At 44.9% G+C, this 25000-nt stretch overlaps 1 protein-coding gene across 1 annotated transcript; it reads left to right on the top strand.

Annotated features, from left to right (window-relative positions):
• The first annotated feature begins 3802 nt into the window (after positions 1-3802).
• Positions 3803-22637, top strand: LOC120521844 (molybdenum cofactor biosynthesis protein 1-like). Its single transcript, XM_039743166.1, has 6 exons — positions 3803-4274; positions 7153-7265; positions 14913-15023; positions 19795-19915; positions 20115-20162; positions 20873-22637. Exons 1-6 carry the CDS (start codon positions 4178-4180, stop codon positions 21946-21948), a joined length of 1566 nt encoding a protein of 521 aa, XP_039599100.1. The 5' UTR covers positions 3803-4177; the 3' UTR covers positions 21949-22637.
• Positions 22638-25000: the final 2363 nt, after the last annotated feature.

The raw sequence follows: 25000 nt of genomic DNA on the forward strand, positions 1-25000 counted from the left end.
TGTAAGAGCATTCCTTATCTACAATGGAGTGTTCGATCAGAAGGAAATATGAAGCTTGTTTAAAATTAAAAGTCAAAGTGGCAAAAGAAATTGGTAATTGTGCTGCTGCAACAAAATTTGATGGGTCTGAGAAACTGGTGTGAGATTGGAGGAAACAAGATGGGGGAAAAAAAAAATGTAAATGTATTTGTGAACAGGCGTATAAGTCGCAGTCTGATTTTATGATTGATTTTTCGGGTTTCAAGACCCGACTTATACATGAGCATATAAGATATACTGTGCAGTAAAACTTCAAGGTCTGTGTGTATGTCCTGTCCCTCTGAGTAGTAAGATCGGTCAGTTTGGCTTTGGTCTCATGATTGAGTGAGGAAGCGTGAGTGTTAGACACAAAAGGAGTGGTTAAGACTAAGGATCTGCGCTGGTATCCAGAAGGTTGCCTGTTCAAATCCCCGTCACTGCCAAAAGAGATCCTACTCTGCTGGGCCCTTGAGCAAGACCCTTAACCTGTAATTGTTCCAGGGCGCTGTACAATGGCTGACCCTGCGCTCTGACCCCAAGGGGAATGCGAAAACTAACAAATTCCTAATACAAGAAATTGTACAAGGTGAAATAAAGAACAAAAAAAATCAAGGAGGCGACTCAGCGTAAGAGGCACACACAAAGTGTCTCCTTCAAAGACATGATGTATAAAAACGGGTAGGAAGGTGCCTCAAAAACAATAATAAGTATGAGAAGCAGGCTTTATGGGAACCCACTAAACAGGGGGATAAAGAGCAGTTCAGACACACAAATACAGATGAAAGGTGCTGAAGGTACAAGGAAGGCAAGAGAGAGTGTAATTTAAAAAGATTTGCTATTACCTGCTGACATGTAGCATGGCTAATAAATATATAAAATTAAAAAACGTACATACGGTACATACAGATGGCTGCAGAGCAGTGGAAGTCATGATGCGCCCTCCATACTCAGAATAGCAGTGGTCCGTCATTGATCTTGTGTGTATGGTAGATTATATAGAAGTGGTTGTTTTACGCTTGAGAAATTTGACACACAAGAAGTGACCATTCAGTCCATTTGTCACTCATTTGTTTAGCTAATAGCTAAGCAGTCCCAAAATCTCCTGCTGATCCTCCTCAAAGGTTGTCAGGGTTTCTGTTTCAATTCCGTGTCTCGATAGTTTGTTCCAAAGTCCCACAACCCTTTGCACAAAGAAGTGTTTCCTGATTTCAGTCCTAAGTGCACTTCCCCTTAATTTCCACGTGTGTGTGATTCACCAAATGCAGAATTTTGTTTGAAGGGGTTTTACTGATGCCTTTAAGTACCAACATGGTGGTGTTATTTTCACAATTTAATAAAGTGATTAATAAAACCTCCCCCAGGATATATGTATGTGTGTTTAGCCTGTGATGGGCCGGCTTCCTGTCCAGTGGTTGTTCTTGCTTCGACCTCCAGTGATTGCCGGAGTTGGCTCCCGCTGCAAGGAGCTGCTGCCGAATGTGCCGTAGAGAATTCAGTGCAGATAGACAGCACTTGGCCTGGGTGTGTGGCCATCAACAAGCTTCTTCACACATTCTGGCTTGAAATTAGTCCACAGAGCTGGGAAACGTGAAGCAGATGGTGTTGTCCCCAGTGAGCAGTGTGAGGCAGAGCCGACAGCGTGAGTGTGCATGTGGGGGATGAGGCAGATGAGAGAAAGTACCTTTGGTGCAGCATTTGGAGCAACGAGGACTTCTCATTAAGAGCACACGGAGTCATGCGGTAGGAGCTTTGACACATCAGGGCAGTAGAGGAAAAGGTGGTTCATAATTTATATCCTTGTTCTAGCTCTGCTAAATCTACCTCTGATAACAACGTAATATGAGAGCCCCCCAACCACCTCCACTCTTCTCCAAAGGCTTTCCACAAGATTCTGGTGTGTGCTTTGGAGATTTGTGCCCATTCAGTCAAAAGAGTGTTTGTGTGGTCAGGTACTGATGTTGGGTTAGACGACCTGGCTTGCTGATTCATCTTTGGGGTGTTCAGTAGTGTTGAGGTAAGGCTGTTCGAGTTCCTCCATGGGTTTATGGACCTGACTTTGAGCACAGGGCGGCAGTCATACTGGAACAGAAAAGAACTTTCCCTCAAACTGTGACCATAAAGTTGTGTAAAATGTCGTTTTATGTCATAGCATTACCAGTATCCTTCATTGAAATCAAGGGGCCTACCCAAACCCTTGAATTGTCTCTCTTCCACCAAATTGTACATCAAGCACTATGCAGTCTGGTGATGGATGGTCTTCTCCTGGCATCTCTGACTGCCAGATAGAGAAATACGATTAATCTCTCCAGAGAACACGTTTACGACACCCGCTAATGCTTGGCATTGCACATGGTGCTCTTCGGCTCTATCATGGACACCCATTTCGTAAAGCCCCCCACACGTTCTTGTGCTGATGTTGCTTCCAGAGGCAGTTTGGCACTCAGTTGTTAGTGATGCCACAATGGAGAGGCCATCTTGACATTCTTCATCACTCTGCAGTCCTGCTCTGTGAGTTGGTGTGGCTGAGCTGAAGATGCTCCTCAACTCTTCTTTTTTACAATAATGGGGCAGACGTGTCAAGTACTGACTTGTGGCAAAGGTGTCATTCTGTGATGGTCACTGCCAGACTTAGTAGAATTTTCTTTTTTTTGTAGATGCCAGTGTTTCCATATCATTTATCATAACCTACTGAACCTAATTCAGCCTTGTCACTTATTTACTTTTTATTTTTGCTTTCATTTTGCTACATTAATGAATGCAGACCTTCAGAATGTTAAATCAACTTCAATGGCATTAGTCCTGCTTCCAACATACTTTTCTGTTTCCTGAATTTTAAAATTATTTTTTTGTTAGATGTAATTTCAGTTTGCTCCCTGAAAAATAAATAAATAGATAGATCTTTATTTGTCCCCATGGGGATGCCGTTTGCTATCAAATTCTCAATTACATCAACTGCTGGAATGAACATTTCAGTGTGGTTTATGACTACATGCTTTATAAAATACATTCTAGTCCATGGTGAACACGGATCACGTCCAGTAGATTGGAACTGCCAGATGAACAGAAATCGGCTTTTATCCATCCATCCATCCATCCTCTTGCTGTATTCCAACTGCAGAGCCACGGGAGTCCGCCGGAGGCAATCCCAGCCAACACAGGGCACAAGGCAGGGAACAAACCCCGGGCAGGGCGCCAGACCACCGCAGGGCACGTGCAAAACACACACACACACACACCAAGCCCACACTAGGGACAATTTAGAATCGCCAGTCCACCTCACCTGCATGTCTTTGGACTGTGGGAGGAAACCCACGCAGACACGGGGAGAACATGCAAACTCCACGCAGGGAGGACCCGGGAAGCGAATCGGGGTCCTTAAACTGAGAGGCAGCAGCGCTACCCACTGCGCCACTGTGCCGCCTTCGGCTTTTATTGTGTAGATATTTTTTCTGTTTGAATTTTCCTTTATGAAGTTACAGTGTCAGTTTTTCTGCTGCCTCAGTTATATGCTGTTTGCGGCTAGATTCTCAACTGTTGTGTTAATGTTTGCAGTGCACCGTTTGTTGGAATGAAAAATGTGATGCAGTCTTATGACGAAATGCTTTCCAGTAGATGGTAAATGAATATGCCCAACTGAGTGGAACAGCTGGGCAAGCAGGACTTCTTTCTTACTTGTTTGATCTTCCTTTACTGTCTGTCGCTGAAGCAATGCTGCTATGAAGGCTCTCCAACCTGTTGAATCTAATTCAGGCTTGCGAGTGTCTGTTTGTGTGTGTGTGTGTATACAAGGCAGGAAATGGCACTGGATGGCCTGCCAGTCTGTTGCAGGACCAAATTAGGCACACACTCACCCTGGGCCAGCCTGGTATGGCCAGCTTGCCTTCCACAGATGATTCTGGGTCAGTGGTGAGTCCTACAGACCCTACAAAAGGGCCAATTCTAACCCAGGGCACTGAATACTTGGAGCAGCTGTGTCACCCAGGATTTATTAATTAGGTGGCCATTCAAGCAGGGACTAGAGAACCTCCATTCCAGCAAATCCCTTCTTGTCCTTTGTCAAAGTGATCACGTCATGATGCTTTTCCTGTTTTTCTCCCTCCTACGTTGGCTTTCTGTGTGCTAACAAGTTTTTGTTCTTGTTTAGGTGAACTGTGTGGTGATGAGGGGCCTGAATGAAGATGAGCTGCTTGATTTCGTGTCTCTCACAGAGAGGAAGCCTCTTGAAGTGCGCTTTATCGAGTACATGCCATTTGATGGTCAGTACCCTGGTTGTTGGTGTGATGTGGTGTGGCGTTACAACATTCTTAGACCTCCATGATAGACGTGACCTCCATGGACTGTCGTAACAGTTGATTTCTTTTGGTAGTAAACTGCAACTATAATAGCTGTGTTCTAATGTGAAGGATACAAGCAACAACATTCATTTATATATCACATTTTCATACAAGTAATGGAGCTCAAAGTGCTTTACATGACGAAGAAAGAGAAAAAAGACCAAATAGCGAGTTTCTGCAGTGAATGCCATGCCCGTCAGGTACAGCGCCATAGGACAGCAGACTGCAGCTTATTTTTGCATTTGGAACACCTGCAGGTGGAGTGACTTGCTCAGGGGCTTTCAGTGTATTAGAGGTGGGCACGTATTTAACACACCACCATAGAGTACCAAAAAACTGGTGTGGTGTACACAAAATGTTTTCAAATTTACAATATACGGTATGAATTGACCAAAGTATATGTCATTCCACTTTGGCATTTAAAAATTTTGAACTTTAAAAGCTCCAAATGCGAGATTTGGATTGCACTAAAGATGACAGAAGTCTTTCTTTTCAAGGCCCTCAATGCATATGCAAAATTCTAGAAATTACCGAGTAGTAGTTTGGTGGCTGCTGTTAAAGTCAGCAGTCGGATGAGTAAAAAAAGAAAAATATACAAAAATATCATCATAAATTCAAGCAACCACTCACAAGGTGAAAATGAAACGGTAAACAAATTCCTAGTCGAAGGCGCGCAGAACGTTTGTCCGCTGAAAGATGGCCGAGTTCACAAATTCATTGGTGCTCTTCAATGGGAAATTTTTGAAATTTTAAAACATTGTGTAGTGTGATCTGCTCAAGATATCGCAATGAAAACTGAACTAAAAATAAGTGGGCCACATCTTAACAAAACTGGTGCATGGTGGGCTGTGTTGTTTCATGTGAACGGACAGACCGACGTGACGTGACGTGACATGACATGATATGCAAACACACCTAAGAACGTGATGGTTCATTTTCTTTTTCTATAACGTCATCAAATTTCAATTAAATTGAGAGTTTTTGGGTATTTAGTTTTTCTTCTGGTGGGTGGTTACCCATAAATACTGAGATATCAGAACATACCTTTGATGCCAACTGGCCTTGGTGTACCATCCTGCCAGATGTCTGCTTTTTAACTAAACGAGAAGTGGCGTATTTCTTGATGAGTGACTTGATGAGTTGCCGATCACTCTAAACTCAATAACAGTAACAGGTTTTCAGAAAAGGTTTGAAAATGTGTTAAAATTCACAAACATTCATTTTGTAACGTGTGTAATTATTCATGCTCACATGTCATTTTGTTAATATTTATTATCATATTTCACAATACAGCTATGCACCACATAACATGTGTTCAGGTAACGTCCGTGGTCCCATAAAGTTATGATGGATTTCAGAAATCCCAATCGGTGAACAGAATGTAGCGGATGAAATGGAGTGTAGTGAACGTAACGGCTTCCCACATACGTATGTCGTGTCTCTTGGATACAAAGCAGTTGCGCTGCCAGATCTGTACTTTCTATCGTTCTTGTAATGTGAACTTTCCCTACTTACAAATAAAAGGTTTACCGTATAGCAGAGTGTGATTTGACTCATAATGCTTCCAGAGACGCACGATTGGGTGCTGCTGCCTAGCTCTCTGCTTAGTCACAAGTTACACTTCATTATCTCAAGTAGCTAAAAGGTGGAGTGGAGGCTCTGAGGCCAGGGATCTGCACTGGTAATCGGTGCAAATGTTGCCAAAAGGAACTCTGCTCTGTTGGGCCCTTGAGCTGAGCCCTTAACCTGCAATTGCTGAGTGCTTTGAGTAGTGAGAAGAGCGCTGTAGAAATACAAAGAATTATTATACTGTTTATGATGTGCTGTTCACATAAAGTCCAAATCACATAACATCCTATTTCATGGAATGCATTTTGAAGAAATACCTGTATATGTATGTGTGCTCAGTTTTTTTTTATTTTTTTTATTAAGCTTAATAAGAAAATGTAAATCCTTAGAAGAAGGGGTGGGGATTCCAGGGGACGTCAAGGTTGGAAAAAAAAAAAAGCAAGACGATAATAGCTGAATAAGGTGCGGACTATAGAGTGCAGCTCATCAGGCTGTCAGAGGGCTTCACTACGAAGAGTTTGGACTTGTTTGAAAGTCGGCTCCAGGAAGGGGCAGCACTGATGATGGGGTGTTCATCTCCATTCTAGAAAGAAACAAACCTTCCCTGTATTTTAAGGTAAAGACCCAAAACCACCGTCGGGCACTCTTGACATTTGTATGTGAGAACAAATAGAAAAACTTGCAGTGATATAAGGAATCGGTGACCCCCCCTGCTGCATACATTTTCTCAAAACCATCCTGTTAAAAAGGATCCCAATATGACTGAAAGTTCCTGGTAGACCAGTGAGATTGGCCCAACAGACAAAGTGAGCCCAGGGGGAGAATCTGAAAAGCGAAGAATTGGGGAATAAGACGAGGAGCGCAGTCCCAGCCACCAGCAACCCAGCTTCCTACCAAACTCGCGTCAGCTTGCCACAGTATTCTGTGCAATGGAGCCAGAAGGTGACCCATTGATCCATGCCGCTGAAAGTTTGAGTAAGATAGATTAAAGAAAGGGGATTTCCAGAAGCATACAGAGAGTCGAGATATTTCCAGCGACAGGCTGTGATCATTTTAGTATCAGCTGTACCCAGACAAAATAACCTCTGCCGGATAAAAGTAAGCATAAAAAAGGAGAAGGGGAATATTAACAGAGAGAACAGAGGAAAGACAGTTAGAAACATTAGTCCAGAAAAGAAAATATTTATTTATTCAATGTCTCAACTGAGGCCTTCTCTCTTTTGTTTCTCAGGCAATAAATGGAACTTCAAAAAGATGGTGAGCTACCAGGAGATGTTAGATCGGGTCCGGCAGCAGTGGCCTGACCTGAAGCCACTTCCTGCTGAGGGCACCGAGACGTCAAAGGTGAGCCTGTCGGGCTTGGGGGGTTGAGAGACGGGCTGTCTAAAATACCAATGTGTTTGGGTGTGCCAGTCTGAAGAAATGGACACATTTAATATTTGCAGCACTGGGCAGTTCAGGTTGGCCTTGTGTCCACACAGCCAAGGGTATCAAGAACAATGCAGGGGAGCAGGCCGGAGCCATGTTCACAGACTACAGGAAGCGAGGTGTGTCTTGATGAGTAATCACAGTACATTAAGCACATGATCGAGTTTTTTAAAAAAGACTAACACTGAGGGTTATTCTAAACATTTTAAGTTACTGAAGGAGGTGTATTACTTATTTTGCATGATATCTATCTTAATAAGGTAGGTAATTTATCATAAAAATAAGTTAAGTTTAATATAAAAAAAATATGGGGGTGAATTTAAACACAAGGCCATAAGCAGTCATGAGCAAGCCTGAGCAGTGTGTGCAGTTTGCGTGTTCTACTTGTGTCCTCATGGCGTTTCTCCGGGTACTCTAGCTTCCTGTCGCATTCCAAAGATGTACAATTCAGGTTAGCCGTCCTTGCCAAGTGCCATTGGAGATGTGCTCTCCAGGTTTAACTCTCACCTCACTGCCTGGGTAGGGTTCTTCAGATCTCATACTTTTACTACATCATCACATCCTTCAGTGCCGCACTTCTCCCCCTTCCTTTTATATCTCTAACCCCAGTCCATAATTTGAGTTCCAGGACAGGCAGGAGAGACAAAGTTATAATAGCATTCATTATATATTGTAGACAGTAATATTCCTAAAGTCTAAGTAGAGTTTGAATGAGTGTTGACAAAATAATAATAATAATAATAATATTACAGTGTATGTAATAATCAGTTCAGGTGGCTCTGTCTTATGTTCTGGTCCAGCCTGGTCCTTGATTCAGCATGCCATCTACATAAGGCCAGGTGGCATGGCCTGTTTGAGTATGGCTGCTGGAAACAAGATGGGCTTCTGTTCCTCTGTTGATCAAAAAATGGCAGAAATCCTGAGCTGCTTTGTCACCTCTGTATTTATCTTAGTCCAGCTTTATTGACGTACCTCTTGGACCAGCGGCATAAACAGACACCCTACTTCATTCCAACTCTGATAGATTTGTAACGGCCGCCCCCTTACCCGGCCGGCAGCTACACCTCCAAGACCTGTGGCCTGGATTAATCGCTGAGGTTGAATCTAATCAAGCCGTACCTTTAACAAATTAAACCTTTCCCCCACAATCGACGGTGTAAAAAAGCACAAAAGAAAAGCAGATATGTAAACTTAAACTGATAAATTGTATTAAATGAAACAGACAAGCTAAACAAATTATAAATATCCCTCCACCAAAGCAACACCGTGACAAATCCTTAGATGAATACAACTACCCCTCCCTTGCCCTGGTAACATATAACAAACAACACAAATACCAAAAAAGAATGAAGGAAATACGGAAATGAACGGTCGTGAACTTGAGTCCGAGTAACAATTGTCCTGAATGCAGATGACTGGTTAACCAATATATGAAGTGTTTGTAATTCCTGGAAAAAATGGAACAGCCTCACCGTGTATCCTCGGCGGTGGTGGAAAATGATCCGACCCCGGGGTCTCTCGATGATGAGGGTGTTGGAATGAGTCCGGCGGAATGAAAAACAAACTGGATGGAAATGCGCGATGTGAAATACAGCAGGTACAGGTGGTTCGTGGTCGTATATTGAAAAATCTCCTTCTCCTCTCTCCTCTTCCTCTTCACTGGTTTTATAGTCCTGTGACGAATGTAATTGATTAATTGAAAACCGGTGTTTTCCAGGTTTGGGGCTGCGATCTCCTTCCATCATCCCGCATTCACTGACATACACAAACAGTAAACGGGACGATGGAAACAAGACGCACGTGGTACGAACACAAACACTATTACTACAATGTAGCCCCGCTACAGATTCATCCCCAATTCCATCCCATGCTTTCTTCCTGGACTGGGAAGGAGCATCATAAATTTTCCATATCAGGTTGTGCCAGACGGGTGAATGACCTTTCATCTCATCCCACCTGTATTCCCCCAGGCTAGCTAACCAGTCTAGTTTCTTCGTTTTTATCATTGTTAAACTGTAATAAGTTCTAATGTATTATGCTTTTCTAAGTACATATTTTTATTATAATATTATTACACTGTCCTCATGACAGAATAGCTTTTTGTTTGTTTGTAGGTCACAAATCCGTTGAGCTTAACAAAAAGGTATCGAGTGAAATTTGTTCCTTTGAGCCAGCTTACGTATTAGCTGCTCAGCACAAATATGTCCGAGTTTTTCCTTTGGGACGTATTCAGAATTTAAGTTGCCTAAAACAAAGAAAGAAAGAAGAGGTTGTCTGCCATCTCTCCTGTGGTGCTGGAAGGAAGTTTTCCAAAGAGATCTGTGGAAAAGGTAGAAAGGGACTGAAAGTGGTGAAAACATTAGAAAAACGTTGGTCATTTTTTCAGTGTATCTCTGGTTCTATGCGTGAAGAGCTGGGTTTTCCCATGTTCTTCAAGAATCGATTTTAAAGTAAAAGCCTGGATCCACTATCCTAATAGTGTCCTAATTTGAAATTCTTCATTCAGGGCACTGCCTCATTCTGTTTTCTTAAATTGGAAAGGTTCAGTCTGTTCTATTTGGTTGTGCATGGTGGTCCTGAATTAGTGTAGTAGTAAGGATGAGGAGACCCAAATATACTGAAAATGGTGTGGGACCTTCAAAAATGACCACAGTGCAGACCAGAATCTTCATTGGTTAGCTCAGAAGGAACTCACTCATTCCAGATGAACCTGCCCCAGAAATGTACCTGCATCCTATAATATGGCTAGGCTCAAAGTGAGGTAAACTGGCTTAATAGATAGAAAACATAAAGAAAGGTTCCAAAATATAGCAAAAATCCCCACAAAGCGGAGGAGGATGACCGTAAACCTCAGGCTTGTTCACAAAAGGGCAAAGAAAGAATCCTTAAATGAAGGATTTATTTAACAAAATAGAAAAATACAGTACCCAAGAATCTTCAGGAAAGACGCGGTACCAAAGTAGTCCAGTCTCCATCTCGGGTCACTGGATAGTCTCCATATCTCACAACCATAATAGCAAAACAGGAAGCACCAGGGGCCTCATGCGTAACACCATGTATAGAATTCGCACTATAACATGACGTAAGCACAAAAGCAGAAATGTGCTTACGCACAAAAAAATCCAGATGCATAAATCTGTGCAAACGCCAGCTTCCATGTTCTTCCTCTACATAAATCCCGGTCAGCGTGAGAATGAACACACATGCACTCGCCTGCTGCCCCGCCCCAACTCCTCCCAGAATTACGCCTCTTTGAATATGCAAATCAATATAAATAGTCCTTAGGCTCAGTGTTCTGTGAAAAGAATTCTAGTGAATACCAAGTGGAGGCAAAGAAAAATGTACTATTTGTTGGTTTAAACAGTGGAATAAACATCAAAAGGAAGCTGATCGAGTGACATAGTGTGTCGGAGAAACTCGAAAGCTCAAGTCGCACAGTGCCCGAAATAAAAATGAAGTCACATATCAAAGTCACCTTGAAAAGGGGGGGTCGTAGCCTACCGTCTGAGTGTCATATGAAAGATTATTAGGGTACAGAGTAAAAAAAAAAAGGCACACAGTGGGGGAAAAAGCACAAAATGTCAATTTTAATCTTGAAATTTCCACTTTACTCATGTAGTTTATTTTGTCATTAAAGTACAGTAGAACATCATAAACTTCATGTTAAAATTGTTTAATTTACTCGTTTCTCTAATCACATTGTAACTAAAGTAGCACGTTAAATGCTTTGTTTTGTATTTGATCTTCTATGTGCTCTATGTGTGTGAATCACTACGTGCTTCTGGGCTTTCTTTTCCTCTGACAGGACACAGAATCCATGACATTCGTGATATTACAGCTCTCTGAATAATTAAAATGCTGAGATGTATACCGGATATCATTTTCATGATGAAAGGAGTTGAATCACGTTATTAAACATGGGGACACAGTGGTGCAGTGATTGTTCATGTCTCATGTAAGATGCTGCTGCGCCGTGTGCGACCTTTGATGAAATAATTTATTGGAGCAGTCCTGTCTCTTTCAAACGTACTAACCTCCAATTCCTGTCCTTACTCTACTTTCTCCAAATACCCAATCGCCAGCTTAGAATGCCGACTGTTCAAAAATTTTTAAGAAACACTGAAATATCTTTGTAGTACGTGTTTAATTATTCTATCCATCTAACTTTCCTGTGTTGTGCCAGCACCGGCAAGAATACAGCGCGAGGCAGGAACAATCTGTGAACGGAGCGCCAGCTCCTCGCTAGCGCTGCGGCACCGTGTCCTCACATGTTTAATTATTAACAATATACATTATTTAAATGATGTTAACGTTTTATCTGTATAATGTAATAAATGCAGTATATTTTGCTGCATTTCATCTTATTTCATTGTCATCATATGTAAATACGCACTTTATAAAGTGGCTCAGGTTGTGTAATATTACAACTGTACTCCAAGTTTACAGTGAGGTGATTGTACTAATAAGTCCCAACAGTTCTACAAGGAGCGCTTAATGACTGACTGAGTGCGTTTAGAGTTCTTGGGATGAAACTGTTTGTGAACCGCGAGGTCCGTACAGGAAAGGCTCTGAAGTGTTTGTCATATGAGAGCAGTTCAAATAGACTGTACGCATGGCTGAGGCAGCGTGAGCTTGATGCTGTACCCCGATAATCCGATCGGCTGCTGTACTCCTGTGACTCACACTCAGATACAGTGACATAAATACTCCAAGTGGTGCAGTGAGAGGAATGTGGAAGAAGATGATCTGCTGTGGCAATTCCTAAGGGGAGCAGCTGAACGAAGAAGAAGAAGAAGGTGCAGTGAGAGTAACAACGCTAAAGCAGTTATGGTATTCTGTGAACCATTATATTGCTACTGTTAATTACAATCCGATGCATTAAACTAATAAGCAATATGTGGTTAATTTCAGTGTATTTATAAAGCCGCGACAGGGATGTGGATCTAAAAAAGAAAGGGAAACGACACAGGAACAGTAGCACTGCTTTGACGCTGGGTGCCTCCAGTCTGCAGATCTGAGCGCAGAACTTGCATACGACCGGGTATGAGGTACTGTGGAAATCTGTGTGCCAAGTTTAGGTTTTTATACATTGCGATTTGAACATGGAAACGTTCTTACACAACATTTTTGTGTGTACGCACCATTTATACATGAGGCCCCAGGACTCTAAAGACTTTTTGCAGAGATATCAGGAGCGTCACATAACCCTTTCCAGTGACCTCATGACACACCCCCATCAACCCCATGCTCTCCCAGTCCGTCTGCTGACTTCATAGGAAGAGTCGCCAAAGACATGAATGTTGCTGCCGAGGTAACTAAACCTCTCGACGAGGTCGACCCAATAAGTCATTAAAGGCCTGGTTCTTGGTTTTTATCAGGACACTTACAAGCCCAGACCCTCAGACCTCTCGCTCAGTCTCTCGAGAGTCCCGATCAGAGCCACCATTGACTCCGTGAAGATCACAGCATTGTCCAGTTGAGTCCAGATGCAGTTAGGACAGTTTTAGGCCTTGGACAGATTAAGCGACCTGAGACATTCTGAGGCCCATAAGCTGCCGCCCCTTTCAGTTGCATCTCTTTTGACTCCACCCACATTCCACGACCCCACCTCTGTGTTAGCGGTAACATTTTGTGCTAAATGTACTATTATAGTAATGGTGGCAAACTGAACGTGTGTTTAAAAAAAAAAAAATATATATTATAAATAAAATAGCTTCACTGGGATAAACTGGGACAGCACGGTGGGCTGGTGGGTAGTGCTACTGCCTCGCTGTTAGGAGACCCAGGTTCGCTTCCCAGGTCTTCCCTGTGTGCAGTTTGCATGTTCTCCCCGTGTCTGCGTGGGTTTCCTCCCACAAGACATGCAGGTTGTTCCTAGTGTGTGCCTGGTGTGTGGGTGTGTTTGTGTGCTGGCACCCTTCCTGGGGTTTGTTTCCTGCCTTGTGCCCTGTGTTGGCTGGGATGGGCTCCATCAGACCCCCGTGACCCTGTAGTTAGGATATAGCAGGTTGGATAATGGATGGATAGGATAAACTGTCATGCTAATGTAATAAACTCCTCTTCGTACTTGCTACGATCCTCGATGGGTATGCAAAGCCGCTCCGCTAACAGGGAAGCTCTAAGCTGGGCGACTACTTTATAACTCTTTGTGCTTCTGAGGGCGAGTGCGTCATTCCTCAGGATCATAAACTCCACCACAATGAATGCTTCGTTAATATAAATATTTTGTACACCAATAATAATTCAGTACTAATGATATAACACAGAGAGGAGCACAAAGACAGTACACTCAAGAGCTCCTAAATGTCCAGCGCGTAGTGTTGCATATTTTGGCTGTTTACACAAATTATATGATTCACTCTGATCAGAGTCTCTAAGAATATGTAGTGTTAATCGTAGCTGAGTGCAGCATATCATTTTTTTCTTCTTCGTCTTCTAACGTAGCATTTCCCATTTTTATAAGAGCTCAGCCTTCTGATTACCAGTGTAGATCGTTTGCCACAGAGCCACTACTCTGTTGAGTGCAGCATATAACTAACGTATTAAAAAATGAGACATGGCAAACGCAGATATAAAACTAAAGTATAAAAATACTATCAAATGCAAAATGTTAAGATTTTTTGTTCAGCTTGTTTCAAATATATGACACCAAACAACTGCTTCGGATGCAGAACTCACTAGTTTAGAAGTTTAATAAATGCTGTATACACATTTGAGTGCAGGAACTAAAGGGAATTGAAATCATCATGAGGGCCGTGCAATGGAGGCGTCAGTTCACCAGCGACACAAGGGAGGGGCGTCAAGTTATGGGCCTCATGGTGTCCGAAGTGCTTGGATCTGTCCGAGGCCTAATACTGTCCTGACTGCAGCTGGACACTTCTCACGTCATCAGCAAAATCAAGGTCAGTGAATCTCAGATGTGCCACAGTTGACGGACCCCAGAATCGACTAGAAAGAACACAGAGGTTCTGCCTCCACTCTGCACAGCACTCACAGTGCCAGTGTGCAGGCTGGCCAGGATATCTAGCAACTTTGGGGGGATCCCACAAGGTCTCAGGATGTCCCACTCAGTAGCTCAATCAACTGAGTCAAACACTTTACGATGATAAAAACCTCCTGGATGTCTAAACCTGCCCCACATCTCCTCATCTCACTCTATCTGCACTTACTTACTGTTTTTATTGATTAGAATGAAAATGGAAAATAGGCCTGAGGTGCCCAACTAATGGCTGCTCTAAGCAGCCTCTTGTGCCTCATTGTTAAGAGGTGGCATTCACAACCAATACACCAGTGACTACTGACCTACAAAAAAATCATCTGACACAAATGGTCTGTGGGTTTTGTGTGTTAGCAAGGTGTGAAGTCTGCTCACTGTGCCTCCAGGTGTGTGAGGCTAAAGCAATAACTCGTATTTAACTATTGGTGCCCCTCATTGTTTTTCCAAACCTTATGGTTTTGGTACACACGGCCAGTGCCCAGCTGCCAGTCTAAGTTGGGCCTCTTGTCATTTCTTACTTCCTAGTTTCCACATGTCCTCCTGTTCTTTTTCTTTTTCTTTTTTAGAAGTTCCAGGTGCCGGGCTTTCAAGGTCAGGTGGGATTCATCACTTCCATGTCTGATCACTTTTGTGGCTCCTGTAACAGGCTGCGAATCACCGCTGATGGCAACTTAAAGGTAAAACTTCAGCTTCTTGTTTCTCTTTTAACTTGGTTGGTGCCTTACAACCTTTGAAAAATGTACCCAAAATAGGAATGAGTATTGAGACACATGGACCTCATCAAGTGACGCGTGTCACTTGATAATGACATGACTGGTCCTATGGTGTGACTTGTACATGCTGTGCTGGCCTTGAGAGCTCAGAGGATTTGATCACTAATATCTCAAGCTGTGTTGGAATCTGGGTGACTTGAGGTGGAAGAGTGTCATGTCCCAGGTGACACTCGCTTTATTGCTTAGGAGGCCAGATGTCGAGGTCAGTTTTCTATTTTCTTTGAATTACCTGGAAGCCATCATGTAATGTTGGCCTCTGGAAAGGCGCTAAATAAAGTTAAGGTGTATTGTTCTGCTGGCAGTGGGGGTCACTGTTACGACGTCTCCAGTGTATGAAGTTGACAAACAGAACTAAACACACACCCACAGGTTAGAAACTGAAATGGGCAGAAATGAGCAAGGTGGCACATCACCAGTCAATTCATGGAGGGCTCTAATAGATGAAGTCATGAAACATTAAAGTACATCATATGAAGATATGAACCAAGGAGTCCTAGTGGCCGGTTCACTGCATACAGATGGCGGACTGATGTGAAAAGGAAGGCTGGTAGGGTGTTTGGTTAAATAGCACGATTATTATGGCAAGAATAGGCCATTCAGGACAGCAGACTTGTCCATCTTATTCTTGTTGACTTTCCACAATATCTTCAATTTGACATTTGAAGGTCCCTATTGTCACTTATTCCATGTGTCTCTGGTTCTCTGTGTGTAGGAGACCTTTGTATTTGTTGTATGAGATTTCCCTAAGCAAGCTTCCAACTTCTTAATGACTTTAAAGTAACAGCTGGAATCCACAGAGTTTATTCTGTTCATAATTGTAGACATTTCAAATATGTCGCCTACAAAATGTATTTACTTGCACTGAGAAGTTCAGATCTTTCAGTCTTTCCACCTCAGTTGCTCTCCATGGCCCTGAATCAAACCAGTCCTGAAAGAAATCAATTAATCCAAGAGTAAAATGGCGGCTCAGAGACCTAAAAACAAGAGTATTGATTTTGCTGGAGATTTCTTGGAGAGTTGCCATTATCGAGCGTGTTGTGTCCCGATTGTCTCCTTAGTCATTTCTACACACCTTTTCATTCATCCAAGTTATGGACGTTTCCTTCAGTACAGGCCTTGAATAATCTGTTCTGATCTGGCAGGATTCTTCTCGTGGTACGAATCCTCCTCTCTCTCCTTTCTTTTCCATCACGGACTATCACTCAAAGAAGGATCTTGAAACGGGACATCCAGGTTTTAGACGTGACGTGTGGCGACCTGTTGAGGACATTTTCCTCTTTGGGTATTCAATTGTCAGAGCTACATGGCTAGTCAAGTGACAAATCTCTGTCAGCACCCACAACATTCAGTGACACTCTAGGACAAGGACATGTTTACCCTGATAAATAAAGAATCGTATGTGGACACACAACATATCGACGTGTCCTCGACAGGCAGAAGATCGATTGACCTTAGACTTCCACCGCCAGCTGGATGATCGACTGATTTTCTTTTCCTAGTCAGCTCCCCTGTGACTCTGCTCAGACAATGGTATGTGTAATGAAATGGACGCCTGTGGCAGCTCAAGTTTTTAAAAAATATCGTGGCTCGGTATCATGGGTGTGCGTGCAGTGAGGACCGTGGGTGTGGACGGTGACCTAGTTGTGTGATTAGTCAGCTGCTCCACGTGGAATCTCTGTGACTTGTAGGTAATTAGCACCCTTAGAGGTATAAAGGGAGAAGCCAGGGAGAGACGAGAGGGAGACGGTAATGAAGAAAGAGGGCAGGATCATGAGAGCCGCTGTGATGTGGAGAGCAGGCAGGCAGTCCAGAGCTGGGGTCCCAAAAGCAGAGTGTGGCTGGCACTTGAGGGACAGGGAGTGCCACGCAGGAGAGGCCAAATGCTCTGAATGGGCTCCTGTCTTAAGGCCGCTCAGTGGTGTCGGACAGGAGACAGAGTCGGGGTCTAACAGGATTACCCGGGCTGCCAAGCTGGGAGGGCGAGGAACACGAGCCCGGAGTTTTGAGAGTTAACTGTGCGGTCGATGGACGTCTCCTCATGCTAAGGAGACCTATAAGGATGAGCTAAGGAGACGTCTGATTTCAGACAGAAGTACTGCAGCTTGTGATGGTTTTAACCTGCCGATGAGTTCAGTCTCCTTTTATTGCCATTTGAGCCTCCATGAATGTTGTCTTTTATTTATTGGAACACTGAACCCTTTTTCTTGCACCTTACTCATCTTGTTTGTGTCCTCATTTGCCAGGCTGCTTATCCTGGTCATGTTACCATTGTTTCTGGGTTCAATGATGTTGTAGCAGGTAGAACCAACCCGGACCGCCACAGTATGTATGGTATGATTGACATTGCTGTACCAAAATACACACACAGATAAAATGCAGAAGGTTCCGTTTGTGGAGAATAGACAAGGTGATCCTTGTGCCCATTGTTGTCCCCACTACCCGTGTCTCCCTGCTTGCACTTCACAAAGCCTTCAGACATCACATCTGAACCAAATACATATGACGTTGTAGCGGCCCGGAGGAGCCACTAAGATTCACACCGTCAAGATGACGCTGATTTATTTATTTTTATGGAGGAGATCCCAGCCTTGGACGACCTGCACGCACTCGCACAAAGAGACAAAATAATTCACACGGGAATCGAACAACAATTAAAGAATATGAAATCAATGGAAACGGTGCCACCCTGTACCCCTACGGCAAAATGACATAAACACAAACAACCCCCCACAGCAAAGTCCATGGAAAACGGCATCGGATGTAATGAATGATGACGATCGGACGTCCAGAGATCTGTACGTTGTAAGGGAATGAAAGAAACAGTCCTACCGGTAGTCCTGAAAATGGTGAAGACGGTTTAGGAGCGCTCCTTTTCTTGCTGGAAGGCCATGACCCCCTTTCAGTCCTCAGCAGACCCCAACAACGAAACGATCCAGGACACGACGACTAAATACGGTTAAACAACAGAAGGCAGGCAGACCGAGTACAACAAAAAACTCATCTTTTGTTGTTTTCTTTTTAAGCCACTCTGGCCACCTTTGACCCCACCAGCCCTGCAGGGACTGCTGGGAGATGTAGTTTTAACTGTTAGTAGCGCTGCTACAACATGTGCAGTATTTAAATATATTATACTAGGGGGCTTCGCTCGCCAACCGCCGCTTTTGTTTTTCCGGATACACACTTTTTTTTTTCTTTGAATTGTTGCTATTTCATTAGTTTCACTTTTATTTCAGAACTTTTGTAAAAATAATATTTGGAATCTTTTGAGTCCCAACGTGCTGAATGTTTTAAATGAGGTCAGTGAGACGTGTTTAATGACTTTGTACCCTAATTCAGGACAGGTCTCTGTGTTTGGAATTTCAGCAGACAACACGATGATCTTCATCATCATCATCATCATCATCATCATCAGCATTTTTATATTAAGTAACCAATAAATGCATGTGAGGTAAACTCCGCATACTCCTGACGTATCGCCTGTGTCCATGTATTCCATCTCGATTCGCCTTTTTGTTTTTTCTCTGAGTAATAATTTCTCTTTCTTTGTGCTAATGTGATCTTTACTTACTCTTTGTGTTGTCGTTTTTTCTGCTTTCATATTCTGTCTCTTCCTCTGCTTGTGTTTCTGTGAGTCTTTTCAATTCCACTTTTCATTTTCTCTGACCGGCTCTGCATGTCTTTGGCCCCCCCTTGTTTTTTAAGCTCTTTATGACGTCTTACTTTGTTTTCTGCTCTTTGTCTTTTATTTCTGACCTCGCCTTATCCTGTTTTTTTCTTTCAATGACACCTGATCCGTGCTGATTATTTTCCTTTTTTCGAGTAATAATTTCTGTTTGTTTGTGCTCCTGCGATCTTTACTTTCTTTTTTATTTTATACTTTCTAATTCCACTGCTCTCATAATCTCAGACCTGTTCTGCATGTGTTTAGTGCCAGCGTCCCGATTGGACCTGCTTTTGGTTTTCAGTTCCACTTGTTCCAGGCTGATGATTTACTTTCCTTATTTTCTGAATTTGCACCTCGATTTTTCTTGTTTTTCTCTCCAATGCTTTTGAATGTCTTTTCTCTGTTCTGCTTTCTTCTTCGCTTAGTCGCCGACGTTTCATTTATAACGTATTGATTGTCCTCCTACGCTTTATATGCGCCGAGAGCCTGGGTCTGTCTGCTCAAAGCCTTCACGTGACTGAGTGTGTTGTGGTCCTCCCTGTGCTCTTATTTGGTTGTAAGTCGGACGTGTCTTGCTAGAATCTCGTGTTCTACGTCATGGCGAGACGGTCCTGGTCAGTCTCTTGGCACAGAGTCTCATGTTTAAGGTCCCCATGGCCAATCTCTTGAGTCTCGCGGGTCTTAAGTGTCTTCCATGATCTTAACGTGAACATCGCGTCTCGTCTCCTCGTCATTCCCTCCCACAGGATTTTTTTTTTTTTTTATAATAGAGAGACGTGTTGACACCAACACACTCCCCTAAAACATCTACACGTGTCCCACCACTGCAGACTGCCCGAAGTCCTGGCCTCCATGCACTAACAGGACTATCCCAGGATACACAACTGTAAAGTCCGCTGACTCTCCTGCTCGTTCGTCACGTATTCCTTTTCACTTACGTAGAGTGAAGTGCTCATTTCCAGATGTACTGTTTGTACCCCAGTCGTCCCTTTTTGACTTTGTTCCCCTCAGGTCTGCCTGTTTGGTAACTCGGAGGTCAGTCTGAGAGACTGCTTGAGGGCTGGGGCCTCGGAAGAGGAGCTCCTGCAGATCATAGGGGCCGCGGTGGGACGCAAAAAGAAACGGCATGCAGGTGAGTGAAAGGAGGTGATGAACGAAAATGGCGTATCCACCTCTCCACACGTGAGCTCTCCTGGACAGATGTGACGGTGAAGACCTGCAGTCTGGTGTCTCTCTCTGTGTGTGTGTGTGTGTGAGAGAGACACACACGTGAGCGCCACACAGGCCTCACTAACACACGGCTCACTCATCTCTTCTCTTGTCTTCTGCAGGCATGTTTAACATCTCTCAGATGAAGAACCGTCCGATGATCCTGATCGGTGGGTGACACCGCTGTACGTAACATCTGGTGATTGTGCCTCACCTCACCTCACCTCACCTCACCTCTCCTCGCCTCCTCATTTTTGTTTTGCCCTTCCTTTGTTGGGTGTTTCTGTGGGTTAAGTAGCATCTGTTGGGACCTGTGTTGGCATCGTGTACATTTATGGCGCCTTTCATGCGACTCCACTCTGTGGCACCAGCTTCATAGAATTGTAATCAAAATCTTGTCCTGCTTTGACAAGTATGGCGGTGGGTTGTCCGCATTATCCTTGAGCTCACCTCATGCCCCACCTTACCCAGGTATGGCAATAGAGATCTTAAATGGGTGTTGCTGGGGCACATAACTTAGATGGAACCATCTGACTGGCTAGCTGGCATTGAAAATTTCACTAAAATGAATCCCACTGCTGGCACCATCACCTTATTTGATGAGCTTACTTGGCAGTGTGGTCTAGTGGGCACAACACTGAATGTTGGACCCAGAGGTTGCCATTTCAGTTTTCATCTCTTACCCACCATGTAACCCTAAGCCTGTGACTTAACTGTAATGTGTCTCAATCTTGTGAGTCACCTTGGTCAAGGACATTACCAATCGTAAAGACACTTGTGCCACATGTAGTGGGTGGCCATGAGGAGCCTTCAGTCTGGTGCCACTTAGACTTTTTCCATTTGTTTAGGGTCTCTCTGTTCTTTTCTGGTTGTTTTTCAGGTGCTGACCATTTGAGGTGCCCGTCTTTGCCCAGATATTCTTCCTCCAAGCCTTGGCACAATCGCCCAGCAATGCAGGTGCCTAATGTGCTCAATTCTGTGCCTCACAGTTGTCTTCTGTGCCATGTTTCTCCAGTAGCAAGGACTTCTAGGAGATGGCACCATGCTGGCATATTGTATACTGGGACCCGACAACATCTCCAGCACCTTCGTCCCAGTTGCAGCAGCACCTTTCAACGGGCACGTCACACCGAGTCCGACTTGAGTTATCCCAGAGACTCTTGTGGATGCCAAGCATCAAGTGCAAAGCTCTGGGTGAGACGCACGTTCTTAGCAGTAGTCAACGGGAAAAATGCCTTCCAAATGCTTTTAATGAGGTGGTATAAATTTGCATGCCAGGCTGGCCACAGTGCCCATGCAGCAGCTCTGGCTAGGGCACAGGGAATGTGCCTGAAGTGTACATACACTGGGCAGACAAATGTACCTGGTACCCCCTCTTCTGTCCTGAGTTATTCCACTGCAAGTGGGCATGAACTGGGCACAGCTGCCTTCAGATTTGACCCTCCGGGCACATCTAGTCAGCTCACTCACACAGATGCTGAAGGCCGGGCCTCCATGGTGGATGTTGGCAGTAAACCAGTTACCCGACGGACAGCAGTGGCCCATGCCAGGGTGAAGCTGGGTGAGCGGGCCTTCCGCTTGGTACAGGACAACCAACTGGCTAAGGGGGATGCCCTCGCAGTGGCCCAAATCGCAGGGATACTGGCAGCTAAGAAAACCAGCTCACTGATCCCACTGTGCCACCCTCTGCCACTTGACAAGGTGCATGTATCTCTGACTCTGGAGGACTCTGCCCACTCAGCTGTGATAATCGCAACATGCCACACCAGCGCTCGCACCGGAGTCGAAATGGAGGCTCTGACGGCTGCCGCTGTGGCGGCCCTCACCCTGTATGACATGTGCAAAGCGGTCAGTCATGATATTGTCATCGAGGAAGTGACGCTGATGAGCAAGACAGGCGGGCAGAGGGGCGACTTTCACAGGTGCCCTCCCGCCCCCGAGCCCACACTAAAGTAATACAGTGGGCATGGTGCTGGCTTTGATACCTGAGAGGAAGAAGCCGACAATGGCGTCCTTGCCACCTCCTGACTGACTCTGCTAAACTTTTGCTGTGTAACAAACTGAATTTCAATTATTTGTAGCTACTTTTGCCTCAACCTCCTTATTTGTTTAGAGTGCCATGAATTTAATGAGGCTGAGGGATCCCACGGGCACGATCAGGGTGCATCAAAGCTGTGAGTATATTGAGGACACAAGACGGGGTCTGCTCTAAAAATGGGCATTGGAGCAAATAATCAGAAAGAGACAAGTGTGGCATTGCCCAAACCAGAGCTTTTCAGACTGGGTGTCGCAGCCAATGCCAGCCTGTCTGTATAGGTGAAGCAGGCGATTGCTTAGATGAGTGATGGGCACCCATGAACACGTCACATTCCGGGCCTCGTTGGGTGATCTGCGCAGGATGAAGCAGCCATTGGCAGGTAATGCCACACGCACAGTTCAGCAAATGGGGACAGGCTGTCACATAGAGGGGCACGTGCTCGCTAGCCTTTACAGTGGCACCCCAAAGAGTGAGCTGTGCACAAATCACTATAATGAGGTGATGAGCAGAACAGTAAGCTTTGTGAAGCCGACGCTCAAACTCATTGGCCAGGCGACTTTGAAATTGCAGAACTCACTGGGGGGTCCCGGGGGGTTTTAAAGATTTTTTGAGAGGTTTGACGGGTGAATACGAGGAGTCTGGCTGTCTAAAGCCTCGTTCACCTGTGTGTGACCCTACTGTGTGCCGATTATTTTATACATGAAGACCCCCTAAAATGCACCACAGTGCACATCACTAGACAGGAAGTCCCACCCACTCCACTGTTGCCTAGCAACTGCCCTTTCCCGACTCCCCTCGATGGGGTCTGCAGTGGTGCCCTCTTCAAGTCCAGTCTCATTTCTGTCTGTGATGCATCTTTAGGCTTAAGATTGTCATCGTAACTGGCAAAGTGGGCATCTGACTAGCAGAACACGTCAAACTGTCTGTGCGTGGCAGGAAATGAGCGGACCCCGGTTGGGTTTTCTGCCAAGTTCATTTTTATTATTCTCAGCTGTTGCCCCAAACCAGACCCGGACTCGCATTTATGAAGCGTCTCAAGGTAGGAGAGCCGTCCTGAACGGCTCGGGAATCTCCGGCTGATGCAGATTTGGTGCCACTCGGTTTATTTTATTCCTTTTTCCTCCCTTTGGATTTAGAAGTCGCTGGGAGCTGCCAGCAGATGGCGTTCAGGCAGAGATTGGCACTCGCATGCCGTGACGGTCTGAGTGGTTTGGAAACGATGAGTTTGTGAAGACGCGCCATTATGACCGGTGGGCTCCTATTAGTAAGGAGTGTGTGTGGTGTGTGGTGTGGTGTGTGTCTTCTCATTCAGCTGAGATCTTTATTTAAAAACGAAGTCACAGAGACGCACATAAACACCTGCAGCCTGAAGTACACGTCGTGTGTCAAGGCCGTGAGGTTCGCCTGCTTTTTCATTTTGTAACGGCCAGACCGGCCACTGCACCGCCAGGACTATCCCTGGGATCGATGACAAGCCGGACTCCTTACAGGTTGTCTTATTTTGCCCGATACGACGAAATAACCAGAAAAGTAAAATCAAACACGGGTAGTGTACTGTAAATTGAAAAGACATGCAAAACACCAGCGCCTGATCCCCATTGACGAACACACGGGTATTCCTGTTAACCCCTCAATGCCCCTTAACAACAATCAAAAGCGAGGACCACGGAGCGGGTGAACGCAGCGATTGAAATGTGCTGATGAATGAGTCCAAAAGTCAAGTCCGGCGGTGTTCATGCTGGCTCTGCTGTATTGGGCTACTTCTCGAAATCTGAACGACCTCCCCGTAAAAAGTCCTGCCAATGGCTGCGATGAATCTGAAAAAGCGAGCAGTGGAGCGAACGGCAGTGACGACTTTCAAATGATCGGGTGAATTGTCTCCGTTCAAATCTTTTTCAAATGTAAAATGTCCCGGATGTGTTAACAGGTGTCCCGGATGTTTCCGGTGCGCTAACAGGTGATTTGCGTCCCGTGGCGGCGGTGTCACTTCGTCATCCTTCCCCCTCTGCACTTACGGGGACAACATTTACTGACGCACACAATAAACGGGACGATGAAACCAAAAACAAATCCTCTTATTGTGTAGCCCGCTACATTTCTGCGTATCACTAATAATGCTGGACCCCCAAAGCGGCTCATGTTCAGAGGGGCTCCTCTTTTTCTCTTTCATTATCCCAGTCAGTCATTATCCTACCCGCTATATCTGAACTACAAGGTCACGGGGGTCTGCTGGAGCCAATCCTAGGCAGCACAGAGCGTAAGGCAGGAAACAAACGCCGGGCAGGGTGCCAGCCCACCGTAGGGCACACACACACACACACACACCAGGGACAATTTAGAATTGCCAATCCACCTCACCTGCATGTCTTTGGACTGTGGGAGGAAACCCACCCAGACACGGGGAGAACATGCAAACTCCACGCAGGGAGGACCCGGGAGGTAAACCCTTAAGGGTCTCCTAACTGTGAGGCAGCACCACTGCACCACCGTGCCACCCCAGTCATCATCCAGCCCTCTATATCCTAACTCCAGGGTCACGTGGGTCTGCTGCAGCCAATCCCAGGCAGCTCAGGGCACAAGGCAGGAAACAAACCCCGGGCAGGGCGCCAGCCCACCACAGATTATCCTGTTGATTGAATTATTTATTTAATGTTAGCTGCCTTTGCCGAGGGTCTCCAAACAGTTCAAAATGCGGGCTCCACAGTCCAAGTGTCGTCACGTTAAGCATTTCGTGAACTTCAAGGTCAGCTCTTCACACACACAGTGATGTCCGGTTGAAGGCTCAGATGTCTTGGTTCCGTTTCTTGGGCTTTCTGTACGTTCTCGTGTTCTTCAGGACCAGACGCACGTAGCGTGATGCCAGCGGCCCGAGATCTTCACCTTCATGTCTCGCAGCGCGTGTCTCTCTCCGCAGGTGGTTCTGTTATCACGTCCTTCTGTGAACTTGTTGGCATCTTGAGGGTTAAAGCG

This window comes from Polypterus senegalus, unplaced genomic scaffold (genome assembly GCF_016835505.1).
Source record: "Polypterus senegalus isolate Bchr_013 unplaced genomic scaffold, ASM1683550v1 scaffold_2780, whole genome shotgun sequence".
NCBI classification, from domain to species: domain Eukaryota; kingdom Metazoa; phylum Chordata; class Cladistia; order Polypteriformes; family Polypteridae; genus Polypterus; species Polypterus senegalus.